We start from the raw sequence: 27,084 nt of genomic DNA, 5'->3' as shown, positions 1-27,084 counted from the left end.
TTTGTGCCAAACTATTAATGTCTAGTCCCATTGACCTCCACCCAGACCATAACCTTCCACACTCCTTCCATCCACATACCTATCCAATTTTCTCTTAAAAGTAGAAATAGGGTTCGCAATTCCACTGGCAGCTTCTTCCACATTCTCACAACTCGCTGAGTGAAGAGGTTCTCCTTAAACATTTCACCTTTTACCCTTAATCCTATCTAAACCGCTGATAATTTTGTATACATCTATCAAATCTCCCCTCATTCTTCTACAGTCTAGGGAATAATGTCCTAACCTATTCAATCTTCCTCTATAACTCAGCTCAAGTCCTGGTAACATTCTTGTAACTTTACTCTGCACTTTCAAACTTATTGACATATTTCATGTACATAGGTGACCAAAATTGTATACAACACTCCAAATTACACCTCATCCATGTCTCACACAATTTCAATAAAACATTCCAACTTCTGTACTTAATACATTCATTTATGAAGCCCAAAGTGCAAAAAAAAGTGACACTACTTTCAAGGAACTCTGAGTGTGTATTCTCAAATCCCTCTGTTCTACTGCATTGCTCAGTGCCTTGCTGATCACCAAGCATGATCCTCACAAAGGGCAACTACTCTGCATTAAATTCAATCTGCCATTTTTTCCAGCTGATCCAGATCCCAATGAAAGCTTTGTTGGTCTTCCTCGCTGTTCACTATACCCCCCAATCTTGGTGTCATCAGCAATTTGCTGATCATTTAGATCGTTGATATAGATTTCAAACAACAGACACAGCACTGATCCCTGCGGCATTCCACTTGTTACAGGCCTGCAGTTAGAGAGGCAATCATCACTACCAATCTCTGGCTTGTCCCGCTAGTGTCTAATCCAATTTACTACCTTATCTAGAATGCCGAGCGACTGAATCTTCTCCACCAATCTCCCATGCAGGATCTTGTCAAAGGCCTAAAGTCCATGTAGACAACATCCACTGCCTTGCCTTCATCCACTTTCCTGGCAACTTCCTCAAAAACTCCAAGATTGGTTAGGCACAAACTACCACGCACAAAGCCATGCTGACCATCCCTGATCAGTCCATGTCTATCCAAATGCTCATCTGATTCCTTGGAATACCTTCCAATAACTTTCCCACTACTGATGTCAGGCTCACTGCCCTATAATTTCCTGGTTTAGTTTTAGAGCCTTTCTTAAACAGTGAACAACATTAGCTATTCTTCAGTCCTCTGGTACCTCACCTGTGGCTCTGTCCTTTAAATATCTCTGCTGGGGCCCCTGCAATTTCTGCACTAGCCACTTATGGGGTCTGTGGGGACATCCTGTCATACTCTGGGGAATTATCCATCTTAACTTGCCTCAAGACAGCAATCACCACCTCCTCTGTAATCTGTATAGGGTCTATGATCTCACTGTTGTACTGCCTCATATCTATGGACTCTGTCTCCCAAGTAAATACAGATGCAAAAAATCCACAAGATCTCCCCATCTCTTTCTGTCTCTCGTATAAATTACCACTTTGAACTTTCAGAAGACTAGTTTTGTCTCTTGCTGTCCTTTTGCTTTTAATCTGAAGCCTTTAGGATTCTCCTTCACCTTGTTTGCTGGAGCAACCTCATGACCTTTTAGCTCTCCTGAATTCCTTTTTAATTTTGTAGTTTAATCAAGTCATCCCTCATCCACTTCCAGTACAAGAAAAACTCAGCCTATACAGTCTTCCCCCGGAGCTGAAATCCTCCATCTTATGCAATATCCTGATGAATCTCACTTTCTGAATACTCTCCAGACTAATCACTGTCCTTCCTGTTTGCAGTGACCAAAAACTCCAGTGAGCCTTCCCACTTCCTCTCTAGTCCTGAAGAAGTGCTTCAGCCCAAAACATTAACTGTGAATTCATGCGCAGAGGTGCTGCCTGACCTGCTGAGTTCCTCCAGCATTGTGTGTGTATTCCTTTAGATTTCCAGCACCTGCACTTTCTGGTGTTAGTGATAAACCAGTGTTTATATAGTTGAAACATACCCTCCTTGCTCCTTCCACTGAGGCAAGGGGAGAAAAAAAAACAGAGGACATGGGTTAAGGGTGAGGGGGGAAAAGTTTAAAGGGAACATTGGGGGGGGGGTGCTTCTTCACACAGAGAGTGGTGGGAGTATGGAATGAGCTGCCAGATGAGGTGGTAAATGCGGGTTCGTTTTTAACATTTAAGAATAAATTGGACAGATACATGGATGGGAGGTGTATGGAGGGATATGGTCCGTGTGCAGGTCAGTGGGACTAGGCAGAAAATGGTTCCGCACAGCCAAGAAGGGCCAAAAGGCCTGTTTCTGTGCTGTAGTTTCTATGGTTTCCCCTGGCTAATGAGGGGAAGTATTCTGTATGGCTTCTTGTTTTTATTAATTAATATTTCTGTGATGTGCCTTTGTTTTGTTACCAGAGTGATATAAAGATTAGACTAGATTATTTTTTTAGATTAGATTATGAGGACACACAGTCCTCTTTTATTGCCATTTAGTAATGCATGCATTAAGAAATGATACAATATTCCTCCGGTGTGATATCACAAAAACACAGGACAGACCAAGACTGAAAAACTAACAAAACCACATAATTATAACATACAGTTACAACAATGCAACAATACCATAACTTGATGAAGAACAGTCCATGGCACAGTAAAAAAGTTCAAAGTCTCTCGAAAGTCCCACATCTCACGCAGACCGGAGAAGGAAGAAAACTCTCCCTTCCATGCCCGACCACAGTCCGACTCTGAGTCGTACGAAAACTTCGAGCTCTGATCAGCCCTCCGACACCGAGTACCGAGCACCATCTCCATCCGAACACTTCGACCTCAGCCTCGGTCACCAGCAGCAGGCAAAGCTGAGGATTTTGGGGCCTACCCTCTGGAGATTCTTGATCGCACAGTAACAACAGCAGCGAACCAGGCATTTCAGAAATTTCTCCAGATGTTCCTCTCACGTCTGTCTTCATCAAATCAGAATTGTCCACGGCCTCTATTTAACAGATACGATATCATTTCACCAGAGAGCTGCGCACGCTGTGTTGCACTGCCATCTTCTCCTCCCACCTATCCTGGATATAACAAGTTCTTGTTATAGATAAAACAGCTTGCACACAAATTGGAGAGACAGAGGCTGGAACCTGGAGTAATGAAGCAGGATTGTGACCCAAAATGTCTACAATTTCATCCTCATCCTCGACCCCCCCCCCCCATAGATACAGTAGGACTCATGGAATTCCTCCAGCAAATTGCTTGATGCACACAAATTTCATGATAGCTGAGGGATCTCATTTGAATTATTTATTGGTGTTACAGCTGAGTGGTTCCTGTTAAGACATGAATATCAACCTCAGAAACCCACACCAACAGACATCACCCATGCCAGACTGTGTTCCATCAAGCTGATCAAGTGCTGAGGACAGTCTTGCCAATGATCTGGATTTATATTGTTTTTTTAAAGTTTGATAAGTGCCAGGGTTATGTTCAGAACAGATTTACTTTACCCATGCCAAGGATAAAAGCAATTTAAATTATTTTTATGTTGCCTACCTTGAAAGAAAACTAATGAGGTTCATCTCTCTGGTCGCAGAATTCCTCTTTTAGGTAAATACTTCTTATTTTTTGAGTTTTGTCTCTCTTTTAATTCCAGGAGTAATTTTAGATACTTGAGAACGGAACTGTTTCAGATAACTATCTGAACATGCCCAGGTACCCTGTTGTTGAATGAAGATGATTAGAATCAACCGATTAGCAAGTATTGGTGTTGTACTGTAAAATGAATGTAATGCAATTTACCTTAGAATTCATTGTAAGTCAGAACAGATCTTTGATACATAACTATGTATGTATTGAAGCACACACTTACAGCCTTCAAACAAGCAGATTCCAGCAAACAGAAATTCAATTAATCCTTAATTAATATTTACTTTGTTCTTTATTTTCTCATCACAAAATGCAGCTTCTGCCCTTGATGTATGTTTCCTTACTTTTGTCCTTGTCTGTTTTATACTCAAAGATTTTGATTTCCTTGCACCATTCTACTGTTTCACACTGATGCTGTGACTATCAGAGAAAAATCAATCAGCGGATCATCTAATACACATCCTCTTCTCCTGTCAATCATTTCTCTCACATGTAAGAACAGCTGTTAAACAAGATTGTTATTAGATCCTATGTAAGGTCAATAAGAAAGGAGCAAAATGAGAAGTGTGTTCCGTTCCTTTCTCAATCAATCATTATGTTTGTTCCTCCAGAACTATCAGATGTGATGATATAGGATTTATCTTTTATTAATCACTTGTAACATATTACCTGTTCAATTAACCCTCTCCAAATTCTGCATCTGAAACTACATTATGGAAGTCGTGCTCAAAATTCTTGTGCAGGAAGATAGATTAAGACAAGTAATTTGCAGAGAAATAATATCTTGTTCTGCCATTGTTCATTAAACTCAGAATAAAAAGACAATTCAGCACTGGCCTGTTCACATGTTACAACAATGGCCATTTCAGAACTGGAAAGATGTGCTATTTTTTAAATTTCTGAATAAACATAGGATGTTTTGGTGATATTTCACATTTCCTGTTTTATATCGTACAATACATAGTCCTCTATTAACTACTCTGAATAATAATCTCCTCCACCACCATTGCAATATATAATAATAACAATCAAAATAAACTGAGGCATTTTCCAAGACAACTCGCTATGATTCTTATAAACAAGAGAAAATCTGCAGATGCTGGAAATCTGAGCAACACACACAAAATGCTGGAGGAACTCAGCAGGCTAGGTAGCATCTAGGAAAAGAGTCCAGTCGACATTTTGGGCTGAAACCCTTCAGCAGGACTGGAGAAAAAAATCTGAGGTGTAGATTTGAAAGGTGGGAGGATTCTGTCTAGCTTTAAGCTCACTCTAATTTACTGAATCAGACAAAAACAGGGTATCAAATTGGAGACAACCAAACAAATTATACCTTGACACACCTTCTATACATGGACAATTTGAAATTATAGATTCCTTCAGTAAAGTTAAGGCAATTAATACAAATAGAACTATTTTCCAATGATATAAACATAAACTTTGGACCAGATAAATGCAGAACATTAAACATGAAGAAAGGTGCAATACAGCTAATAGAATACAAAACAGTGCAGTAGGGTACAACGCAACTGATGGATGAAAATGATGCATATGCACCTGGAATATCAACAAGCAAAGAACATAGATCATAGTGCAACAAAGGGAAAAACTTTGACAGAATTTACTTCAATGTTTAAGAAAATCCGCCAAACAGAGCTCAATAGTAAAAATATAACAAAGGCAACAAACACTTTTGCTATACCTACATGAATGTATTGTTTTGGCATAATATCTTGGTCCAAAACCAATCTGGAAAATTTACAAAGAAAAATAAGAACTGAAATGACAAATTTTAAAAAACACTATATGCACTTGAACACACTTAGATTAACACTACCTAGGACAGAAGAAGGAAGAGTAATAACAAAAAAATTACCTAACAGTCAGATAAAACATTAATGGATATATTTTCATTTGAAAGACATTCCAATGATCTGAGCAGACTAGATGCCGACAAGGAAGCACCGAATGCCTGCCTCAGAGTTGGAGGCCTCTTCCCAGAAACTGAGGGGTTCCCCGTGGCAATACAAGACTTGGTGGTTAACAAAATACCTACCAAAAGACCAAAAAATTCAAGATGATAAATGCAAAGAATACCAAGAGAACCCAGAAACAATCCAACACACTACAGGATCCTGCAGCAGTTTAACACAATCTGATTACTTACACAGGAACAATCAAGAGGCAAACATCGTTCACCAAAATCTTACTGTAAAATACAAACTTATAAAAGACACTATACCTTACTATAAGTACAAGCCTGATCCAGATTTAGAGTCAGAGTTTTGCAAATTATATCATGCCAATTATTATTGCAGATAGTGTATCCAGGCTTATTATGGAAAGACCTAACACAGGATAAACAAGCAAGAACAACTTACTTAATAGACACAGCCCTTCCAAACACACAGAAATCGATACGGGAAAAGCACCAGAATTTAAAGGATGAAATTGAAAGACTATGGAACATGAACAGGGTATACATTGTCCTGACAGTAATATCTACAACTGATGTCATCTTAAAGTCACTACAAAATAGCATTAAACAAACAGGCCTACACAGCCTTATTTATGTAAATCTTCAAAAAGCCACAATACCAAACACCACTAGAATAGTCTGAAAATTCATAGCAATTGACAAATGAATGGGCTTGGCTATGCCAAACTCTGAAGTTTTACCAGCTCGAGCTGAGAAAAAAAATAAAAGTAACTTATAGAGCACTTTTCATGCAAGCAATGTGGCTCAAAGTGCTTTACAATGGATAAAGTTCAAACATGAAACTAAAAGACAAAATGATATTAGTTAAAAGCAAAGTTAAATAAATAGGTTTAAAGCTGATGTCAACTGAGTTTGCATCCTTTATAGTTTTAGGTATTAAATTCTACAGCTTAGCAGTATGGTTCAAAAATTGACCTGCTGATTGCTTTTTGAGGGAGATTGCTTAAATTTAAGGGACCAGCGAAAGGTGACCTGAGAGCTCGATCAGGATTATAAAACAAAACTGATTCTGTGATGCACTCTGGTCCCAGACCATTGAAAGCTTTAAAAACAAGTAAAATAATTTTAAAACCAAATCTAAAGGATACAGGAAGCCAATGAAGAGTAGTTAGGATGGGAGTGATATGCTCCCTCAACCTGGTTTTAGTTAAGTCTAGCAGCGGCATTCTGAATGAGTTGAAGTTTGTCAATAGATTGCTTTGGAAGGCCAGCAAGAAGAGCATTGCAGTAATCTAGTCTATTTGATATAAAGATATGAATTATTTATGGACTGCCGGTCATCCCTGGGTTACGCACAACTTGGGGAAAACTGTTCCATATAAACAAGCTCCCATAATGTTATCAAGAGACATTGTCCAACAGAGGCACACACGTTCATTCCTAATTGTTCTTTCAGCTGAAATACTTATCTAAGCGCATCTGCAGAAAACAGTGCAAACGTTGAGAGTCGGGTTTTTCTCCTGATGCGCAAGTCAATATTTCTTTACTCAATCAATACCACTAAAAACAGTTTCGTTCTGATGGAGTTGTGGCCACGATTCCTAAGAGTGGTAATGCTTCAAATATGCATAGTAAAAACGCCTTAGAAAGGTCAGAGATCACAAAAACTGATAGAAATAATGGAATAATACTGCACGTTGTATACCATGTCATAGGAAAGAAATTTAAGAAGAGCCCCACAGCCGGAGGGTAGGGAAATTAAGGCGAGAAATGCAGACTGTTTTCAGAACAAAAAAAATGCAAGCAGATGTGCAAAGGAAGTGGCCAATGAAACAGGTAAAATTTGAGGGGTCTTCAAAGTGATTCATAAGGACAGATAGAGTAAATGCAAGCAGGCTTTTTGCACTGAGGTTGGGTGAAAGGTGAAATATTCAAAGCAAACTTCTTCACTCGGAGGGTGGTGAGATTATGGAATGAGCTGCCAGCAGAAGTGGTGGATGTGTGATCAATTTCAACACTTCAGAGGAATTTTGATAGGTAGATGAATGAATGGGATATGGAAGGCTATGCTCCAGGTGAAGGTCAATGGAATTAGGCAGATTAACAGTTCAGCACAGACTGGATAGGCCAAAGGGCTTGTTTCTTTGTTGTAAGGCTGTTAAAGAAGGGGTTTTAATTGTATTGAGTTCCTCTCCACACCTGGTGACATGTCGGGCAGCAACCTTGCTGTTTCTTTAGCATGTGTTTTTTACTGAGGCCAAGGTACTAGCTCGATGCTAAGCCCAGCACGAATGGAAAGCGTACAAGGAGCCGGATGGATTTGAATACAGAACCACTCACCTCAAAATCCGGTATGGATGCCACTATACCACTGGCCCACAGATAGAAGATTTAAGTGGGTGAGCAGTGACATTCAGAATGGATTGGTTCAAATTACAGTATAGATATTAATTCAACCTCCAAACTGGACCCTTTTCAACTTCACAGACTGGCGTCCAGAGGAACCCTTTGGCTACCCGCAGAAATTCACTTCCATCTTGCTGTTACTGTATGATCAACTGCAATCATGCAAGCTATAATCTTAACCAACCGGTTGAGGAGAAACCCCACTCAGTGCAGACTGGTGTCAAGTTTGCACGACTCTCTCACTTTCCCCTATCTTTCTTACTGCATTGTTGCACAACACCCGCCAATAAAAGGTTCTTGCTAGTCCGGAACTAGTCTAGTGGACAAACAGGAAACTGTTCAATGCTCAACATCTCCATTCCAGAACCAAAGGTCACTAACTACATTTGATCCTGATGTAAAATGCAGATATTGTTCAAGAAACGGAATATTAAGAGGCCATACAAGTCTTATCAATTGTTCCAGTCAGAAATACAGAACAAAAACAGCCCATTCGAGCCTTTGGATTCTACGTAACCATTAATCATCCATTGTACCCTAACCCTACCAAATGCTGGTGGGGGAGAAAGGTGGCAGACAATCTCTGAAGAATGACACTACCCAGAAGTAGGCAATAGCAAATTACCACTGTAGAAAATTTGCCAAGACCAATCATGGTCACAAAGACCATGCTAACCCACGTCATACAACAGGCTTTTTCCATTGAGTTTGTTTGAAGTCACAGGTTATCAATGAGAGCTAAAATATTTAGGGGAGCCCAAGGGAAAACTTCTTTACTGAGAGGGTGTTGAGATTGTGGAAAGAGCTGCCAATGGAAGTGGTGAATATGAGCTGCTTGCAATATTTAAGAGAAGTTTAAGTACATGCATGGGAGAGGTATGGAGCCCTATGGCCCAGGTGCAGGTTAATCCAGGATTAGGCAGAATACAGTCTAGAACAGACTAGGTGGGCTGAAGGGCCTGTTTCTGTGTTGTAGTGCACTAAGGAACTTTAAAAATTGGTCTAAAATACAAGGCGCTTTTTGTTTTAAATCATTGTGGAATCTGGTTTTGAATCCAGATTTGTGCAATTCCCTTTATTTTTAAAAGTGTATTTGCAATATGATAAAATCATGTAATACAAACTGCAGAAATGGAGGGACCATTAAATCAAAAAAACTAATGGAGAAACAAAACACAGTAAAACCTTGGGGAATTTTCCATATTGCTACCAGGCACCTGCACTGCAACTTGGGTTTTCTTGTTATAAACAGCATGCAGACCCTTTCTGAACATCACCAACATTAAACCCAGCAACATCTAACCTTCATATCATTTTGGACTTTCAACATGAATGCAAAGAGATCCAAGATAACTAGAAGTGGGAATAACTAATAGATAATGATTCTCCTTGGACTCCACAGACCATTATTCAGCATGTTGCAAGACAACCTTATTTTCTAAAAAGTTCAATAAACATGGATCTTAACAACCCACAGACATTTGTTATACAGCAGCACTGACGGGCTGTTAAGAGCCAGACTCCAAGTAACAAAAGATTATACAATTCAGTCAGAATACAAAAAAGTGTTTAACATCAGTTCAAAGCAAAACTCTATTTTATTGTCAATGTAAATGTGCAAATACGGCACTAAAATGCTGACCTATAGTCAGACATAGCACCACAACTAACACACTGTACCATCAATGATAAAATTCTAGCATTATGACAAAAGATTCATTATCCCCTATAATACAAAGGTAAATACTTGTTATTTACATAATTTACAGCTGAAATTTTAAAATATTCAGTAAAAAAGTATAAAATAATAAAAATATAGCAAATTCATCATACTTCAGAAGATAGTGCTCTTAAAATAAAAGCATACATTAACAATGCTTCCTCTTGGTCCATTAACCATCAGTTTATAGCATCTTCTATCTTTAAGATACAATTAGAATCACTTTTCTGGAGAACTGAAGCAACAGTTTTGAGGTAGGTTAAGTCTTTCTTTGGTACAATAAATTTGAGCAGTATAGTTCACGATGATGGTATCTACGTGTTAACTCTGTAAGGCTGAAAAGTTGGAGTCCTACATTTATCAATGTGCTCATAAGAACTATTGTGTTTCCCCGTGACAGAAACTGAGGGACATTCTGATATTGCTTCAACCTCAGAATCACTGTCCAATGAGCCTTGAAGATTATGATGAAGTGTTAAAGACCGAGCAGCAGCTGGTTGAATATAATCAGAATAGGAATCTTGGTGTCTTCTCCATATGGGTTTTCCAAAAGTCCCTGATAAAAAAAATTGCAAATATTGAATCGCAAAAACAAAGAACATTGTTCAGAAGCAGCACAAGATGATCCAATTTGCAAAAAAAATTAATCTGCATAATACAATTTTGCTCAACAAATTCTAGATGTAAACTGTGGTTTCTGCAAACAAAAATTCAAATTCCATCTCCTTCAGGTCTAGTTAAGCAGAAGAGATCTGTAATTTTTTTAAAATCCCAAACATAAATAGAATCAGGAAGATTCACTGAACTGTAAAAGTCAATGTTCTTTGAACATTATCCAAGCTTCCGGTTTATTTATACTAATCTGTCTCTCTCCCCATAGATAAAAAACTGATGAGAAACATGCAGTAACAGAATTGTGACTGAGACCTAATTAAAAAACAATATATTGCTCTGCATTATTAAAATACATGATGCAATTTAAGATAAAAGCATGAGCACAAAAATCCAAACCATTGTTCTCTAAACAGGATTTGAATGTGTTGAAGTTCCACTGAAGCTTGATTATTTGAGTAGCCAATCCTCTCAAGCTGCAAATTGTGATGATTTTAATCAGCCGTGGACATTACATTAGCTGCAATATCTCCAGTGTACAAAAATAATTTAAACTGGCTATGGCTCAGTTTTGCATGCAAAAATTATCTTTAGTGCATAATCAGTATATTATTGCCGGAAATAAAGCATTCTATTTAAGAAACCAGTAGGTAGAAAAGGATACACAATATGTTTGTTTAAATATGTTAAAGTAACTTGTGCATCTAAATTTCAAAATAATTTCACTTAAGGAATACCTACCACCATACACATTGTGGGTTGCCGTTAACTTTTCTGGATTCCCATTTGAAACTGGTATGTCAACAGCGGTCACTTTTTGTAGCGCTTGAACAGAATTGAACAAGTTTGAATTTGGGAGCCGCATCACCTTTTTTGCAATGACTTGGTCGAAGAGGTCTTCAGGGGGCACTTGAGAGAACTGAGAGTACCCTTTCTTCTTTGAAAATATGCTAGAATCATTGTATGCATTGGCACCAACTACCACTTGGTCAGAATCTTCATCTGGTTTGAAGAAATATTAGAGTCAGAAACTGAAGTTTTGCAATGGTTAGTAAAACAATGGTTTCCACAATGTCCTCACTTAATCAGATGAGTCTGTCTTTGGAAAGATTGAGGGACATTTCCAGTTGGTAATTCAGATTTGAGAAATAGTAGCAAAAAGTGACCAAAAGATGAACTGTAATTTGAGAGAAAACACAGACTGCAGGGTTTTGGACAATGTCAAGTTTTTAGAAGTCTAGGAGATAACAATTACGGGTAAGGGCTTCAGAGGTCAGATAGTCAGACAATTCAAGGGGCAGTGAATAAATGCATTTCTAGAAATTAGCATAGTTGTATTGTCAGAGCACAGAAACAGACACTTCTTGTTCACACCTATCCATATTAATCCTATTTACAAGTACTTGGTTCATAGTCTACCACAACTTGGTCTGTAACTTACCATGCAATGGTAATTCAGGTGATTGTACAGATAAATGTTGTAAATACATGCAACATGCTTCCACCAACTTTCCAGGGTAGTATGCTCACAATTACAATCAACCTCTCCAGGCCTTTTCAGTCTCATACTCCTCCCAATGAAATCTAAACCCTCTGGTCTAAAGGCACCTTTACCACAAGAAATTCAAAATGCATACAACCTTCACCACCATTAAGGACATCGTCAAGAGACAGTGCCTCAAGAAGTGAGCATCTGTAATTAGAGACTCTCACTAGCATCGAGGAAGTGGTACAGGAGTTTGAACGATTTAGGAACAGCTTCCATTCTGCCAGAGATTTCTGAATGGTCCATCAATACTACATTTTTGTATATTTAACACAATTTTATGGCTTTGCATTGTTCTGCTACTGCAAAGCAAATCCAATGACATACAAATCAATGATAAACCTGATTCTGATCAGAAGCATAATCTGCCTCAGATTTTAGTTGCCAAGGAACAAAACTGATACCAAAGTAATGATTTGAGGCGAAGATTACAATTTCCGCTAATACTTTTGTTGGACAAGTAGATGAATGGTTTGCAGAGAATGGACTGCATGGGTTAAGTATCTGAGGTAAGGTAAAGCTGGGTGTTGACAGATCACTTATTTTGGATGTTGCCGCCACAGTACCAGCTCGGTGAGTGTACAGTCAGAATGCAAGTGTAACGTCAGTCAGAAACACCAGCTCGGTGAGTGTACGGTCAGAATGCAAGTGTAAAGTCAGTGAGAAACACCAGCTCGGTGAGTGTACGGTTAGAGTGCAAGTGTAACGTCAGTAAGAAACACCAGCTCAGTGAGTGTACGGTCAGCGTGCAAGTGTAACGTGAGAAACACCAGCTCGGTGAGTGTACGGTCAGAATGCAAGTGTAAAGTCAGTGAGAAACATTAGCTCGGTGAGTGTACGGTCAGAGTGCAAGTGTAACGTGAGAAACTTCAGCTTGGTGAGTGTATGGTCAGAGTGCAAGTGTAACATCAGTAAGAAACACCAGCTCAGTGAGTGTACGGTCAGAATGCAAGTGTAACGTCAGTGAGAAACACCAGCTCGGTGAGTGTACAGTCAGAGTGCAAGTGTAACGTGAGAAACTTCAGCTTGGTGAGTGTACGGTCAGAGTGCAAGTGTAACATCAGTGTCAGTAAGAAACACCAGCTCGGTGAGTGTACGGTCAGAGTGCAAGTGTAACGTGAGAAACACCAGCTCAGTGAGTGTACGGTCAGAATGCAAGTGTAACGTCAGTGAGAAACACCAGCTCGGTGAGTGTACGGTCAGAATACAAGTGCAACCTCATCTAGTTAGACAACAGGCTGAACAGTAACAATGGGTGCAGAAATGCTTTAATCTTCGCCACCGTCATACAATATGTCATTTACAAATGAGACACAGTCTCACCCCTTCTGGTTAAGGGCAGAAATCTGTCTTTAAGAGGAGTAATCTGTTTGCAGAGGCATTCAAATAATATTTAATTCTCCTTACAGCTGAAGAAACAGAAGAATTTGTAGGCAGTACCAAAGAGCAAGAAATTTTGTGTTTTGGTTTGCACAATTTTTTTCAATTATTTAAATTTAAAACACTTCCTACAATATTGTTTTCAGTAAGTTACTCAACAAAGAACAATTGAATTTCATGATTGCTGCCAAATCTGCCAAAATCATGCTTGCAGCAGTGAGTTTTGATGTAAAGTGACACAAATCCGTAGAAATTCAAAATATAGAAATTATTTTCAAGTTCCCAAGCTGAAAACGCTTGAAACCATGAGTGGAAAATGAGCATTACAGCATAGGTTAATCATTACCACCACAATGTGCCAGGAGTACCATGGCTGCTGAGATTACTGTCAATTGCAACCTGGATCCTTGTATATGCCTCATAACCTTCCCTTTTAGTTCAACTCATTAACATCACTGTACCATCTCAGGGAAAAAGAAGCGTTCAAACATCTAACTAGCTTACCTTGATGGTGAATCCTATCCAGTGTTTCAGTATCATATATAATTCCTCCAACATACATTGAGGCTCTCTGGTCTGTGTTATGAAAAACTAGCGGATCAGATATACCTTCCATGTCAGTGTCACTTCCGTTGTCAATATGACAAAGATCTTAAAGAAAACAAATAACACTTTAAATCAGACTGCCGTATGCAAATATTTCAATTCCTAAAAATACCAATTCTTTTTCTGCACATCAAACCTTAAAAATCTGCTGTAGAATATTGCATTCTAATTGGAATATTTATATCATGTTCAAAGTGTCTTTAAAACAAATGAATCTTGAGCAAGTGTTTATTGCCCATCCTTAATTATTCTACAGAAGACGGTATGCACTGTTTATGGTAAAAGTTCCAAGACTGACACTGGAAAGAAGAGCAATGCATTTCCAAGGCACTGTGGTGCACAACTTGGGGGAGCTCTGTGTGGGTGATAACATCCCATGGACTGTAAGTCCTTGTACTTCTTGGTGGCAGAGGTTACAGGTTTGAGTGCTGAAGCAAATAGCTGTAGTAAATTTTGTAGATGTTACAGTTCTGATCTTCGATGGAGAAAGGAACAAATTATTCAAGATGGTGGTGGAACGGGTGGTTGAAATTGTGCAGCGCTAACCATCCAAGTGGAGACTGAACAAGCACACTGATGGTAAACAGGAAGTTATCTTTCACCCTTGTTTAACCAGAAGCCACAAGACACGACATCTCAGCTCAAATGTTGAGAATTTCCAGGGCTATACTTTCTGATCTGTGTATTTGTGTTTCTTCATTTAGGAAGGTGCTGCTGATAAAGGAGACAGAATTGTAATGACACATCTGTCCTGATGTTGCACATATATCTATGCTATGAAGTTGCTTGATTAGACTATCAGGCGACCCTCAATTTTGATGCCACCTCCCATTTGCCTGGAAGGAGAACCTGATTCAAATTTGGGCCTAGGTCAATGCTAAGTAGTTACTAATTTAATTATTAGTTTTATTTATTCTTTGTGGACATGAGGTCACTTTTTACTTTCAATTCATTGCTAGCCAAGTCTTTTTAAGCTTTTGCAAACATCAACTCACACAGAACAATGTTGACTAGAGCCAGGTTGGAAACCACCAAGAATCAGAGCACACATGCCATTTGTTTACTTTGCAAGTGAGGAAATTTTCACTGAACAAATTAGTTTTCCAAGCTCACCACCACTTCCTCTGTGTTGAAGTAAATATCCATTCACAGAACCTGTCATAAGCTGGTGGTGACTTCCAGTTTCTGATCGGCCGTATGCTTCCTGATGGTCTGACAGTGTTCCCTGGGATGACAAGTAGCTTGGTATATCTGCAGGTAGGTTTGTCTCATCTGTGAAACAAGAATAGTATTAACATCTTAAACATAAATTCTGTTTTTAAAAAAAGCTTCTAAATAAATTACTTCTAAGTTGCTTTAGTCCCTCTCAGGACTCAGGAATGATTCAATTATTTATGCCAAATGTTACCAAATTATTTAACAAATGTAATTAGAAGTCACTTTGTAAACCTAGTTCTAGGCAATATTCTGAATTACCTTACTAAATTTTAATTTCTATAGCCCTTTTGCAGAAACCAACTAAACAGCTTTGAAAAAACCTTTTTATTTTAAGACAGGCATTAGACTATCCCAGATTCATGCAAATTTTCTGTTAAGTATATATATATATACACACACACACACACACAGAGATTCAGTGTACAACTGCTTTACATTATGTAGTACTAAGCACCCATGGGCAAAGTACAAACACTTGTCTTCGTCAAATTCACTGAGGAAAATGTAATTGTCTTCAGGAAGGACTCTAACCTTAAGAACTGCTGATGGTGATGATGAGTAATGTTAAGTGAGGGTTGAGGGGTGAGGGGTGAGGGGTAAGGTTGCTCTTAATTAACATTATTCAGCATGAATCGTGATTTAGAGAGAAATGCTAGGCACAACTAGAGACAGTAATTCTTCCTGCAGCTTAACAGTGAACAAAATACACAAGTCACATCCTTCAAACAGAAAGAAAATTGGAACACTAATGAATAAAAAATGAAGACTCCAGTAAAGCAATTATATAGAGGAAAACAAATGATAACTGAGTGAATTGAAAAGAGGCCACCACTTAAAATCTAAAATGCTTCTGAATCCTAAAATTTCAACATCAAAATCCCAACTTCAATATTTCTAAGACACGAGACTCTAGATGCTGCAAGTCTGAGCAAAAAAAGCAAATTGAAGTTCAAGCAGCAAAAGGATGGACAACATTTTGGGTTGTAACCCCAAGTTTACCTTGTATTATAATAAAAAGCATGCTTCAAAGAAACGGTTCTGTTTAATGAATGAGCACCACCATACCAATGAGAATACAGGTGCAGGTGATGAGTTAATTAGCCTGGGACCATCAAGGGCAGGTGGGGGACAGGACTAACAAAGGGAAACAAAACATTTCTAGGAAAAAATTACCAGTTCCCTTGATGGCTCACAACTTACTCCAACAAACAGCTAAACTATACGTGTTAAAACCTTACTGATCCATGCTGGCTTTAATGATGTCAGTAGATATAATAATAGGAACACAATCAGTCCCTGGATAATTAAGCAAGGGGGAAGAAAACAGATCAGCCAGGATTCTCTTTCCTAAGTGTCAACTGGTAGCCTATCAAATATTCATGTCTGAACATGAAATTAAGGCAGAACTGAATTCGACTGTAATACTTCCTGCAGTTGAACAACATGACAATTCTGAAATTTCCAGGCCCAATAACAAACCACTTTGCCTTTTGCATTTGAGTAATCCGACTGAAGCTGAATGCAGAGTCGGGAGAAGGGGGCCAAAAGCCAGCAAAAATATGTTTGAAATTGTATTTATTGCATTCATTTAATTTCTCTCTCTCTCACTTAAAACTGAGGAATGAAAAATGCTTAAAGTTTATACCTGTGTTTGTCACACTGCAGTCCTCACTCTTCCTCCTTGTATGGTAAATAATAACTACCCAAACTAAGGAGGTGCCAACCACACAGCAGACCACCGCTATGATGACAATGCCAATGGTAGACCATCCATCCTCTTCGAATGGTGCAGCACTTTGTGCAGAGTCACAGTTCGGTGTAGGAATGACATTCAAGCGAATGTGGCCCCGCTCAGTTCCAAGGGTATTTGACATTTCACATGTGTATTTCCCAGCATCACCCAGATTACTGTCCACAATAATTAGCAGTTGATTTCCAGCAGCAAAGAAATGCCGTTCAGTTACTGATAAAGGACTGTCGTCTTTGGTCCAGTTCAATTTTGGAGGAGGACTCCCAGCTGCTATGCACTGTAGAACTGCAGTTTCACCATTTGCCACCGTTTCGTCAACAAGAGGACGCACAAATGAAGGTGTTTCTGGAATGAAGATGGTTTGAAAATAGCTTTAATTTATAGTTATCTTTAATATTAAAAACTAAAAATGAATTGATTACACAACAACAAAGATTGTACAGTAAAACAAATCAGTTTTTAGATGACCAAAATTTGCCCTATTTTCAAATGGCATAAAATTAAGTTTTTAAAATTTCTGTACAACCAGCAAATGACAATGATATATTTGAACTCACCCAATACAGTTAGTGTTGCATTGGCTGAAATAGCTCCAGCGCTATTTTGAGCAGTACAACTATAAATACCAATGTCCTCTATTTTTACATCAACAATAAAAAATACATCATCTTCTGGCATAACATGCATTCTTCGCTCCCGTGCAGCAGGAAAGTCAGTACCACCGTCTTTTTGCCAAGCTATCTGTGGTGCAGGATGCCCAACAGCAGCACACTCTAAACGGGCCATAGCTCCTGCTCGAATGGTGAGGTCTGTTGGTGACTTTGTGAATGACGGTAACACTACAAAGCAGGATAGAAAACAGAAATTAACGAATGGTTCATCAGTGCATCTATTGTACAACTTAATTCTACACATAACAACGGCTTCTCAACTACAAATAGGTTAGAAAGTGATGGAAATGCAGATTTATAAGACAGACATTTAGAAAGTCAGGTTGTGGCAATCTTGGTGTAGTAAAGAAATTCCTTTATCGACTGTCTTTATCACATCCTCACGTCCATTCCATCCAAAGCATTTAAGCATATAGACACCCATTAGACAACTCAATGTTTTTTTCAACAGGCCACTACCTTAATTATTTGCTGAAACACACATCCCTTCCAGAGTCATTGCCAAATAAAAAAAATGCCAAACTAGGACACTAAAATTGACTTGCAGCTCAATACATACTATTCACAATCAGCTTGGCTTTGTTGGAGTAAGATGAACCAAAGTGGTTGGAAATCACACACTGGTATTTTCCTTCACTGCTGAAATTTACATTTCGAAGATGCAAGATGGTAGTATATTCCATTACTTCACCACCCTGAGATCGAAGGTGTGCGTAGTTCTCAATCTCCGCATCATGAAGCAGCTCATTATCTTTCTTCCAGGCAAATGTCATTGGAGAGTCACTGCTGCTGGCTGCGGAGCAGATGAAGCTCACATTTGAATCCTTTACAGCTGCTTGGTTTTCAGGCTGCTCAATGATCTCAGGTTTGGGGAAGTCATCTGTAAAGAGATATTAAGTTTAGCAAAAATGAAAAAATGGAGTAAAGAAACGACAATATATCGATAGGCTTTTTTTCTATGCTTGGATGAACAAAACAGTTTAGAATTATTAAGATTGGCCACACATTTATCATCCCTGCTTACATGATTTAGATTTAACATGCACCTTATTTTTCAAAAAAATTCCTAACTCACCACATACGAAGTCTTCTGGTTTAGTAGCAAATATACTTTTTCCTTTCAGCCACTGGGGATGGGCACAAGTTGCATTAATAAAAGATTGAAATCCATGGTCTATTGCCCACTGGTGCAGCCATTTCAGCTGACAATCACAAAGGAGGCTTGAAGTATTCAAGTATCTGAGAAATAAGTGCTCAAAATTATTCAGTTGGAATGAAGTAAAAAGCCTAAGAAAATCATAGTCCACATCTGAACTGCACAAGCAGGATTTCAGATGTTATGTAAAGCTGCAAGGGGAATCTAAAATAGAGCTACAGCCACTTCACATTACATGAAATCTTCAATTATCTCACTCACAATTCATGAAGCTTCTTCATCTGAGAAAACGTGTTGCTCTGGACAGACATGATTGCATTATTGCTCAGATCCCTGAAAAAAATAAAAACTGGTACATTAATTAAAAATTGCATTTTCCCTGTTTCTATGAACTTGAAGTATATCCACAAATTTTGTTTCAATTGCTACAAATTAGCCCAATTTAAAACAGTTCATTAACATTTAGTTAAAAGTGCCTTGCTCTGGTGATCAGTGTTCCTTGATTGCCAGAAGGCCCTGAACCATCAACATATTGTGTGAGATAACTAAAATAATAAAACATGCAACAGATACTTTATACGTCACTCAATGCAAAAATCATAACTTATTAATCAATTCATCAGTAAGCACATTCATAGCTGATCTTTCGCCTCAAATGTACCTGCCAGCCAGTCATGTCTCCTGACCACTAAGTGGCCAAGAATCTATTGATTTCAGTCCTATGTGTATTCAACGATGCAAGGCCCTGCAAGGAAGAGGAACCTGCAGCTCTTCAGCCTTCCTAGTAAATGACTGGCTCCTCACCTTATCCCTAAAGACCAACTCATGCACTGAACCTATGCCCTCTGGTGTTAGACATTCTACAAAGCAGCATTGTATTAACGGTCCACCCTCCTTAGATTCATTCCTCTAAATATCCAACTAAAGGTCAAACTTCTCTCTGTCAACAACCCTCCTCCCTCCCCCCACATACTCCAGGAATCAATCTTGTAAATCTACACAACAGGGACAAGGACTCTAGAGAGTAGCCAAATATAGCCTCAGTCAATTGACTTTAGTGCTCAGCACCATCTGTGCTAGAATTCCAGAATACTTACAGATGTTCAAGTGCATCCAGACCAGAAAATGCTTTCCGTGTGATTGACCTAATTCTGTTTCCTTGTAGACCCCTAGGGAGTAAGCGTTTCACTTAATAAAGAAACCAAACTCTGTATATTTGAACATTTGAACATAATGAGGGAAAAGTAGCAGTATCATTTTTTTTGCCAATAAAATCCCCCCCCCCACTGTTATGATTAGTAAGTTATGGGCATGCAATGTTGATGGCAGAAGTGTGGCAACACCTGCAGTCTGCCACCAGCACGATCCTTGCTGATTTGATTTTGATGCCAATGACGCATTTCACTGTATGTTTTGATGTACATCTGACAAAAAACTAATCTTTATCTTTCTGACAAGGAATCAAAAACCCTTTGCAAAATAATCACTCGAGCACTATGTTAACAGTTAAATATGGTAAATTTTGACACCATCTGCAGTACCATGCAAATCTGTAATTTGAAATCCAACTTTATCACTAATCTGGTTTTCACTGGTTTTGAGATTGACATTTTTGCCTGACTTCTGTTACTCAGCTATGATCTAGACCTTTAACTTTAGGTCTTCAAAACAGTGCTTGGTGGCTTGGTGGGGCGGGGGGGGGGGGGGGTCCATTATCTCCTCCAGTTCCAAAAGCACTGAGCTGCATGGCTGTATCAGGCTGCCCTGATCAAAGTATATCCTCCAGCACACTTCCTTTCTCTCATCCCACATAGAATGTTAGATTCTCAATACTTTCCACACCAAAAGGCTGAGTGAGCCTAAAATAATTTACTCAACATTTTGAAGACACTTCTTGGTCTAACTTTGCATAGAAATTAAGCTCACATACATACAACACTGAATTGTGTAGAATATCTGCACAATGTTTCCACTTGAGAAAAAACTAAAAATCACTTACAATTTCCTTAGTTTGCTCAATTCAGAGAAAGCCCCATTCATATCTTCAATAGTCCATGAGATTTCATTATTTTTCAGGTCCCTGTCACATGTTTTCAGAGGAAGTAGGACAATGGACAAGGATAGGAAGTAAGAATGAAGAGAGAATAAACTTTTTACAAAACGCTAATTTTTAATTTATCTTCTTCACAGAACCCAGCAAAAATATGGACAGAACTCATCTGTTTCAGCATTTTGGTCATATTTTTATCATGTTACTAAATTTATGTTACATGAAACAATATTCTGAAAACACCAAGTTTACCTTCATTATTAGTGTTGCACAAGACTCAAAAAAGATCAATAATTTTTTTGTTCTTCAAACAAAACTACTTATAAAGGCTTCTATTGTCTGAGGGACATTTTGAAAGTCCAAACCACAGTTGGCAATTCAACTTCAAAATCAACTGTTATTCAGGAAACAGCTCGATGGCATAGGTACTTATTACTTCGTGTTGTAAAAGTCCATGAAGAATTGTGACAAACTGAATTTCTACCACTGCAGTCTCAACTATCCTACTTTGCTTGCCTACTCAGTTGAAAGGTCCAATCCTACAATACCAATTCCAGTGGCTGCATCACTGTCTGGTACGGAGGGGCACAGGAATGAAAGAAGGTTGTAAATCTAGTCAGCTCCATCTTGGACACTAGCCTACAAAGTACCCAGGACATCTTTAGGGAGCGGTGTCTCAGAAAGGCAGCGTCCATTATTAAGGACCTCCAGCACCCAGGGCATGCCCTTTTCTCACTGTTACCATCAGGTAGGAGGTACAGACACCTGAAGGCACACACTCAGCGATTCAGGAACAACTTCTTCCCCTCTGCCATCTGATTCCTAAATGGACATTGAAGCTTTGGACACTACTCCACTTTGTTTAAATATACAGTATTTCTGTTTTTGCACAGTTTTTAATCTATTCAATATATGTAATGGATTTTGTTTATTTATTTTATTATTTTTCTCTCTGCTAGATTATGTACTGCATTGAACTGCTGCTAAGTTAACAAATTTCACGTCACATGCCAGTGATAATAAACCTGATTCTGATTATATAACTGCCCTTTAATGAGACTAAGAGCATTTACAGTGCCTTGAAAAGTATTTCAGCCCCCATAACTATAACTACAATACTGTGCAAAGGTCTAGGCACATTTATATCCCTAGGGTGCCTCAGACTCTTACACTGTACTGTAGTAATTTTATGTATTGCACAAAAAAACTAATTTCATGACACGTGAGTGCTGATAAACTAGATTCTGATATAGGTCTATTGAGGACTGAGAATGGAAAGAGGGCAGGGAGTGGCAAATCATGTTTGGAAAAAGGGGAGGGGAGAGGGGAGGGACTAGGAAGCACCAGAGAACAATCTGTAATGATCAATAGTTGTTTGGAATCAAGTGACCTTGCCTGGTATTTCAGCAGTGGATGTGTCTGCCTTGGCACTCCTACTCTGCCACCTGTTCCACACTCCTCCTGTAGTGCTCCACTCTCACCATTCCCAACACTCTTTGTTTCTACCAGATTTACAGACTCACTCTGCACGCTACATTGACAAGTAGAATACTGTGCAAGAGTCTCAGGCACCCTAGTTATAAAGGGTCCAGGTGCGAGTGCTGGGGACGTTGCGGTGCTTGGATAATTTAAACACCGGGTCAACTAGACCGGAAAGGCAGGGTGTCAGGACCAGAACTGAGGGTCAAGTCAGTTCCACTCGCGATGTTTTACTCCACTCTCCTTGGCGCTGAGGCTCCGAGACCACGCTGAATGCCATGCATGACATTTCTGCGAGTTTCACAGCAATTTGCCCCGCTACATGATGAACTGAGACCATGACTACTTCAGCTGCTCTATGGACTCCATTTGGTTTGGAATGCTATTGCCTCCTTTTATTACTTGTATGATTTGTTTTCTTTCCTCTTTCTCAGGGCATTAAGTGTTGTATAATTTATACATCCTTTGATAAATGTATTTGAACTTTGCAATTATATATACACTGCCTATAAAAAAGTATTCATGCCCTTCGGAAGTTTTCATGTTTTATTGTTTTACAATATTGAATCACAGTGAATTTAACTTGGCTTTTTGATACTGATCAACAGAAAAAGATACTTTTGCGTCACAGGGAAAACAGATCTCTACAAAATGATCTAAATTACAAACACAAAATAATTGATTGCATAAGTATTCACCGCCCTTTAACATGACACACAAAATCACTGCTGTAGCCAATTGGTTATAAGTCACATAATTAGTTAAATTGAGATCAGCATGTACAGTCAAGGTGTTTCAATTGATTATAGTAAAAATACATCTGTATCTGGTAGGTCCAACTACTGGTGAGCTAGTATCCTGGCAAAAAGTACACCATGAAGGCAAAAGAACTCTCCAAGCAACTCTCCAAAAAGGTTATTGAAAAAACACAAGCCAGGAGATGGATACAATAAAATTTCCAAGTCACTGAATATCCCTTGGAGTACAGTTAAGTCAATCCTCAAGAAATGGAAAGAATATAACAGAGCTATAAATATGCCTACAGCAGGCTGAGCTCAAAAACTGAGTGACTGAAGAGGATTAGGAAGGGATATAGGTTTCCCCCGCCATCCGAAGGTAGAGCATTCTTATGAAACTGTTCGTAAGCTGAAATGTCGTAAAGCAAAGAAGCAATTACCATTTATTTATATGGGAAAATTTTGTGAGCGTTCGCAGACCCAAAAATAACCTACAAATCATGCCAAATAACACATAAAACCTAAAATAACAGTAACATATAGTAAAAGCAGGAATGATATGATAAATACACAGCCTGTATGAAGTAGAAATACTTTTCCACAATCATTACTGAACTGTTCGCCGAAGCGAAAATCTCACGCAAGCGCCGTCGGCAGAAAATCTCACGCAAGCGCCGTCAGCAAGAACACTCTCTCCAGTAACCTTTAAGCTATGAAGCTGCCAAATCATACCAAATAACACACAAAAATACACAGCCAATATAAAGTAGAAATAATGTATGTACAGTGTAGTATCACTTAAGGGAATCGGGAAGACAGCGCCGAGCATATTGATGATGGTGTGTTAGACTTGCCGGAGTTTGGGTGGTGCAGTGGCCCCCACCCTCTGGGCCGCTGAGTGATACATTGCCGCGAAGAACGCAGGGGTCCAGCGGTAGCCGGGAGGTACACAGCACATCTTTAAGAAAAAAGCCGAAACAAACATGCTAATTAATTAGGTGCCGCCCGTAGCTGTCGGCCCAGATCAGTGCCATTTCCGATTGCGTCGTCTCGGATCTGGGCCGACAATTATGTGTCAGCGGTACCTAATTAATTAGCATGTTTATTTCAGCTTTTTTCTTAAAGATGTGCTGTGTGCCTCCTGGCTACCTTTGCATTCTCTGCGAATCGGTATCTGTCCGTGGCCTGGGGGTTGGGGTGGTGGGACACTGGGGTGTCATCTCGTCGCCTGTTTCCATTAGAGCAGGCAGCTCATCTTCTTCTATCTCTGCCCGCCTCCATGTCGAAGGTCGAGGTTTGTCGTCTGCTGTGGAAGGCTTGCTTGACTGCTGAGCCCCGCGCATTTTTCTATCACACAGTTCTTTAATAAGGACTCAAACCATCCTGCAAATATCCCTTAAACCGACGTACCCTTTCAAAATTTAAGTCGTACTTTATCACTACTTATTCGGTTTCAATTGTTATCCTTTTTCCTTCCAATTGCATCAGCTCTTCATCTGTCAGTTCTTGGTGATGAGATGCCAAAACCTCTTCAACATCATGTTCGTCAGCTTCCACAAGCCAAACTCACGTTGTCCTTACTTCATTTACCACGATCAAAAAGCTTAATTATGTCTAGTTTTACCGTAAGTGTAACACCCTTACGAGCTCTTTCAGGCTTTTCCGATACCATAGAACTCATCTTGCAAACGGCTGCTCACAGGCACTTGTTAAAGCAAAGCAGTTCCGAATCCGGGGAAGAGCAGCTGCTCGGGGCGCGCTGCCTTTTATCACGTGCTGAATTTTTTTTTCGTAACAGTGAAAACACCTTCTGAAAGCGTAAACAGGGTACTAATGTAGGTCTTCCGTAACAGTGAGGTTTCGTAAAGCGAACTTTCGAAAAGCGGGGGACACCTGTAGTCACCAAGACACCTATGGCATCTCTGGGGGAGTTACAAGCTTCAGTGGCTGAAATGGCCCAGGTGCTTCACCAGTCATGGGTTGATGGGAGAATGGCAAAGAGAAAGAAACTGTTGGGGAAAAAAAAACTCACACAAAATCTCTGCTAGAGTTTGCCAGAAGGCATGTGGGAGACTCTAAACTCAGCTGGAAGAAGGCTCTATGATCTGATGAAACCAAAATCGAGCTGTTTGGCCATCAGACTAAACACTATGTTTGGCAAAAGCCAATACTGCACATGATCAAAAACAGACCATGCCTCCTGTGAAGCATGGTAGTGACTGCATCATGCTGTGAGGATGCTTCACTGCAGCAGGCCCTGGAAGGCTTGTGAAAGTAGTAGGTAAAATGAATGCAGCAAAATACTGAGAAATCCTGGAGGAAAACTGATGCAGTCTGCAAGAGAACCATGACTTAGGAGATTTGTTTTCCACCAAGACAATGACCTCAAGCATAAAGCTGAAGCTACACAGGAACGGCTTAAACACAACAAAGTTAATGTCCTGGAGTGGCTCAGTCAGAGTCCAGACCTCAATATAATTGAGAATTTGTGGCTGGACTTAGAGCTGTTCATTCACGACCCCCATGCAATCTAACAGAGGTTGAGCAGTTATATAAAGACTGGGAAAAGATTGCAGTGTCCAGATGTGCAAAACTGATAGAGATCTGTCCACACATACTCAAGGTTGTAATTGCTGCCAAAGGTGCATCTCCTAAATACTAACTTGAAGGGAGTGAATACTAATGCTATCAAATATCAATTAAAATGTGTGGCCACTGGGAGATCCTGCTTTCTCTGGCGGACAGAGCGTAGATGTTCAGCGAAACGGTCTCCCAGTCTGCGTCGGGTCTCACCAACATATAGAAGGCCGCACCGGGAGCACCGGACGCAGTATGTCACACCAGCGTTTTAATTCCACATCCCATTCTGATATGTCTATCCATGGCCTCCTCTACTGTCAAGATGAAGTCACACTCAGGTTCGAGGAACACCACCTCATATTCCGTCTGGGTAGCCTCCAATCTGATGGCATGAACGTTGACTTCTCTAACTTCCGTTAATGCCCCTCCTGCTGTTCTTACCCCATCCCTTATTTTTTTTTTTTGCCTTGTTTTTCTCTGTCCCTCTCAATAACTCTTTGCCTGCTCTCCATCTTCATCTGGCGCTCCCCTCCCCCTTTCTTTCTCCCTAGGCCTCCCCTCCCATGATCCTCTCCCTTCTCCAACCTTGTATCCCTTTTGCCAATCAACTGTCCAGCTCTTAGCTCTATCCCTCCCCCTCCTGTCTTTTCCTATCATTTTGGATCTCCCCCTCCCCCTCTCAAATCTCTTACTATCTCTTCTTTCAGTTAGTCCTGACGAAGGGTCTCGGCCCAAAATGTCGACTGTGCTTCTTCCTATGGATGCTGTCTGGCCTGCTGCGTTCACCAGCATTTTGTGTGTGATTCCAGGATTGAATGGCTTATTATATGAAGAGCGTTTGATAGCTCGGGGCCTGTATTCACTAGGGTTCAGATGAATGAAGGGTGACCTCACTGAAACCCTTTCAAATAGTGAAAGGCCTTTGCAGAATGGATGTGGAGAGAACATTTCCTATAGTGGGAGAGTCTAAGAGCACAGCCTCAGAATAGAAAGGGTGTCCTTTTAGAATAGAGATGAGGTGGAATTTTTTGCCAGAGAGTGGTGAATCTGTGGAATTTCTTGCCACAGGCAGCTGTGGAGGCTATGTCTTTATGTATGTTTAAGGCAGAGGTTGATAGGTTCTTGATTGGTCAGGGCATGAAGGGATACAGGAAGGAAGGAAGGGAGATTAGGGTTGTGAGGAAAATTAAACCAGCTGATTCAATGGCCCAAATGGCCTAATTCTGCTCCTGTATCTTATGTTCTGGTTATGCTTCTCAGTAGCAGTGACTGGAAATCTGGTCAGGATTGAGTGGAAGATGAATGCTGTAAAATACAGAGATCTTGGATAAAAACCTGCTCGTCTTTGACAGAAAGTTTAAACTTGGGAGGAAGTTGGTCTTTCAGCAAGACAATGACCAACCAGCACACTGCCAGAACAACCGTGGAGTGACTTCAAATGAAGGAAATTGGTGTCCTTGAGTGGCCCAGCCAGATTCCTGACCTTAACCCGATTCAACATCTCCAGCAAGATGTCAAGACTGCTGTCCAGCCTCACACCCCCAACTAGCCTGGCCTGGCACTGCTTGAGCAATTTTACAAG

The 27,084-nt window shown here is 39.7% G+C and overlaps 1 protein-coding gene and 1 long non-coding RNA gene across 2 annotated transcripts in view; both read right to left on the bottom strand.

Moving 5' to 3' along the window:
* Nucleotides 1–2,541: 2,541 nt before the first annotated feature.
* LOC140203395 (uncharacterized) lies at nucleotides 2,542–5,665 on the bottom strand. The gene is made up of 3 exons (XR_011887357.1): nucleotides 5,529–5,665; nucleotides 3,560–3,723; nucleotides 2,542–3,076 (listed from the first exon to the last, which is right to left on the bottom strand). It is a non-coding gene; the product is annotated as an uncharacterized lncRNA (long non-coding RNA).
* Nucleotides 5,666–9,594: 3,929 nt separating this feature from the next.
* The window catches only part of lrig3 (leucine-rich repeats and immunoglobulin-like domains 3), a 60,292-nt gene continuing 42,802 nt past the window's right edge, over nucleotides 9,595–27,084 (bottom strand). The window contains exons 9-19 of the mRNA XM_072268255.1: nucleotides 20,656–20,736; nucleotides 19,754–19,825; nucleotides 18,918–18,989; nucleotides 18,576–18,739; nucleotides 18,060–18,380; nucleotides 17,387–17,668; nucleotides 16,725–17,174; nucleotides 14,975–15,133; nucleotides 13,760–13,906; nucleotides 11,071–11,331; nucleotides 9,595–10,273 (exon numbers count right to left, since the gene is read on the bottom strand). Of these exons, the coding sequence (XP_072124356.1) occupies nucleotides 10,032–10,273; nucleotides 11,071–11,331; nucleotides 13,760–13,906; nucleotides 14,975–15,133; nucleotides 16,725–17,174; nucleotides 17,387–17,668; nucleotides 18,060–18,380; nucleotides 18,576–18,739; nucleotides 18,918–18,989; nucleotides 19,754–19,825; nucleotides 20,656–20,736 (2,251 nt within the window). The 3' untranslated portion in view covers nucleotides 9,595–10,031. The remainder of the gene's footprint in view (nucleotides 10,274–11,070; nucleotides 11,332–13,759; nucleotides 13,907–14,974; nucleotides 15,134–16,724; nucleotides 17,175–17,386; nucleotides 17,669–18,059; nucleotides 18,381–18,575; nucleotides 18,740–18,917; nucleotides 18,990–19,753; nucleotides 19,826–20,655; nucleotides 20,737–27,084) is intronic.

The sequence above is a fragment of the Mobula birostris genome, chromosome 9, assembly GCF_030028105.1.
Source record: "Mobula birostris isolate sMobBir1 chromosome 9, sMobBir1.hap1, whole genome shotgun sequence".
Lineage (NCBI taxonomy): Eukaryota > Metazoa > Chordata > Chondrichthyes > Myliobatiformes > Myliobatidae > Mobula > Mobula birostris.
The sequence above is the reverse complement of the archived record's forward strand: the minus strand, read 5'-3'. Positions and strand labels throughout refer to the sequence as shown.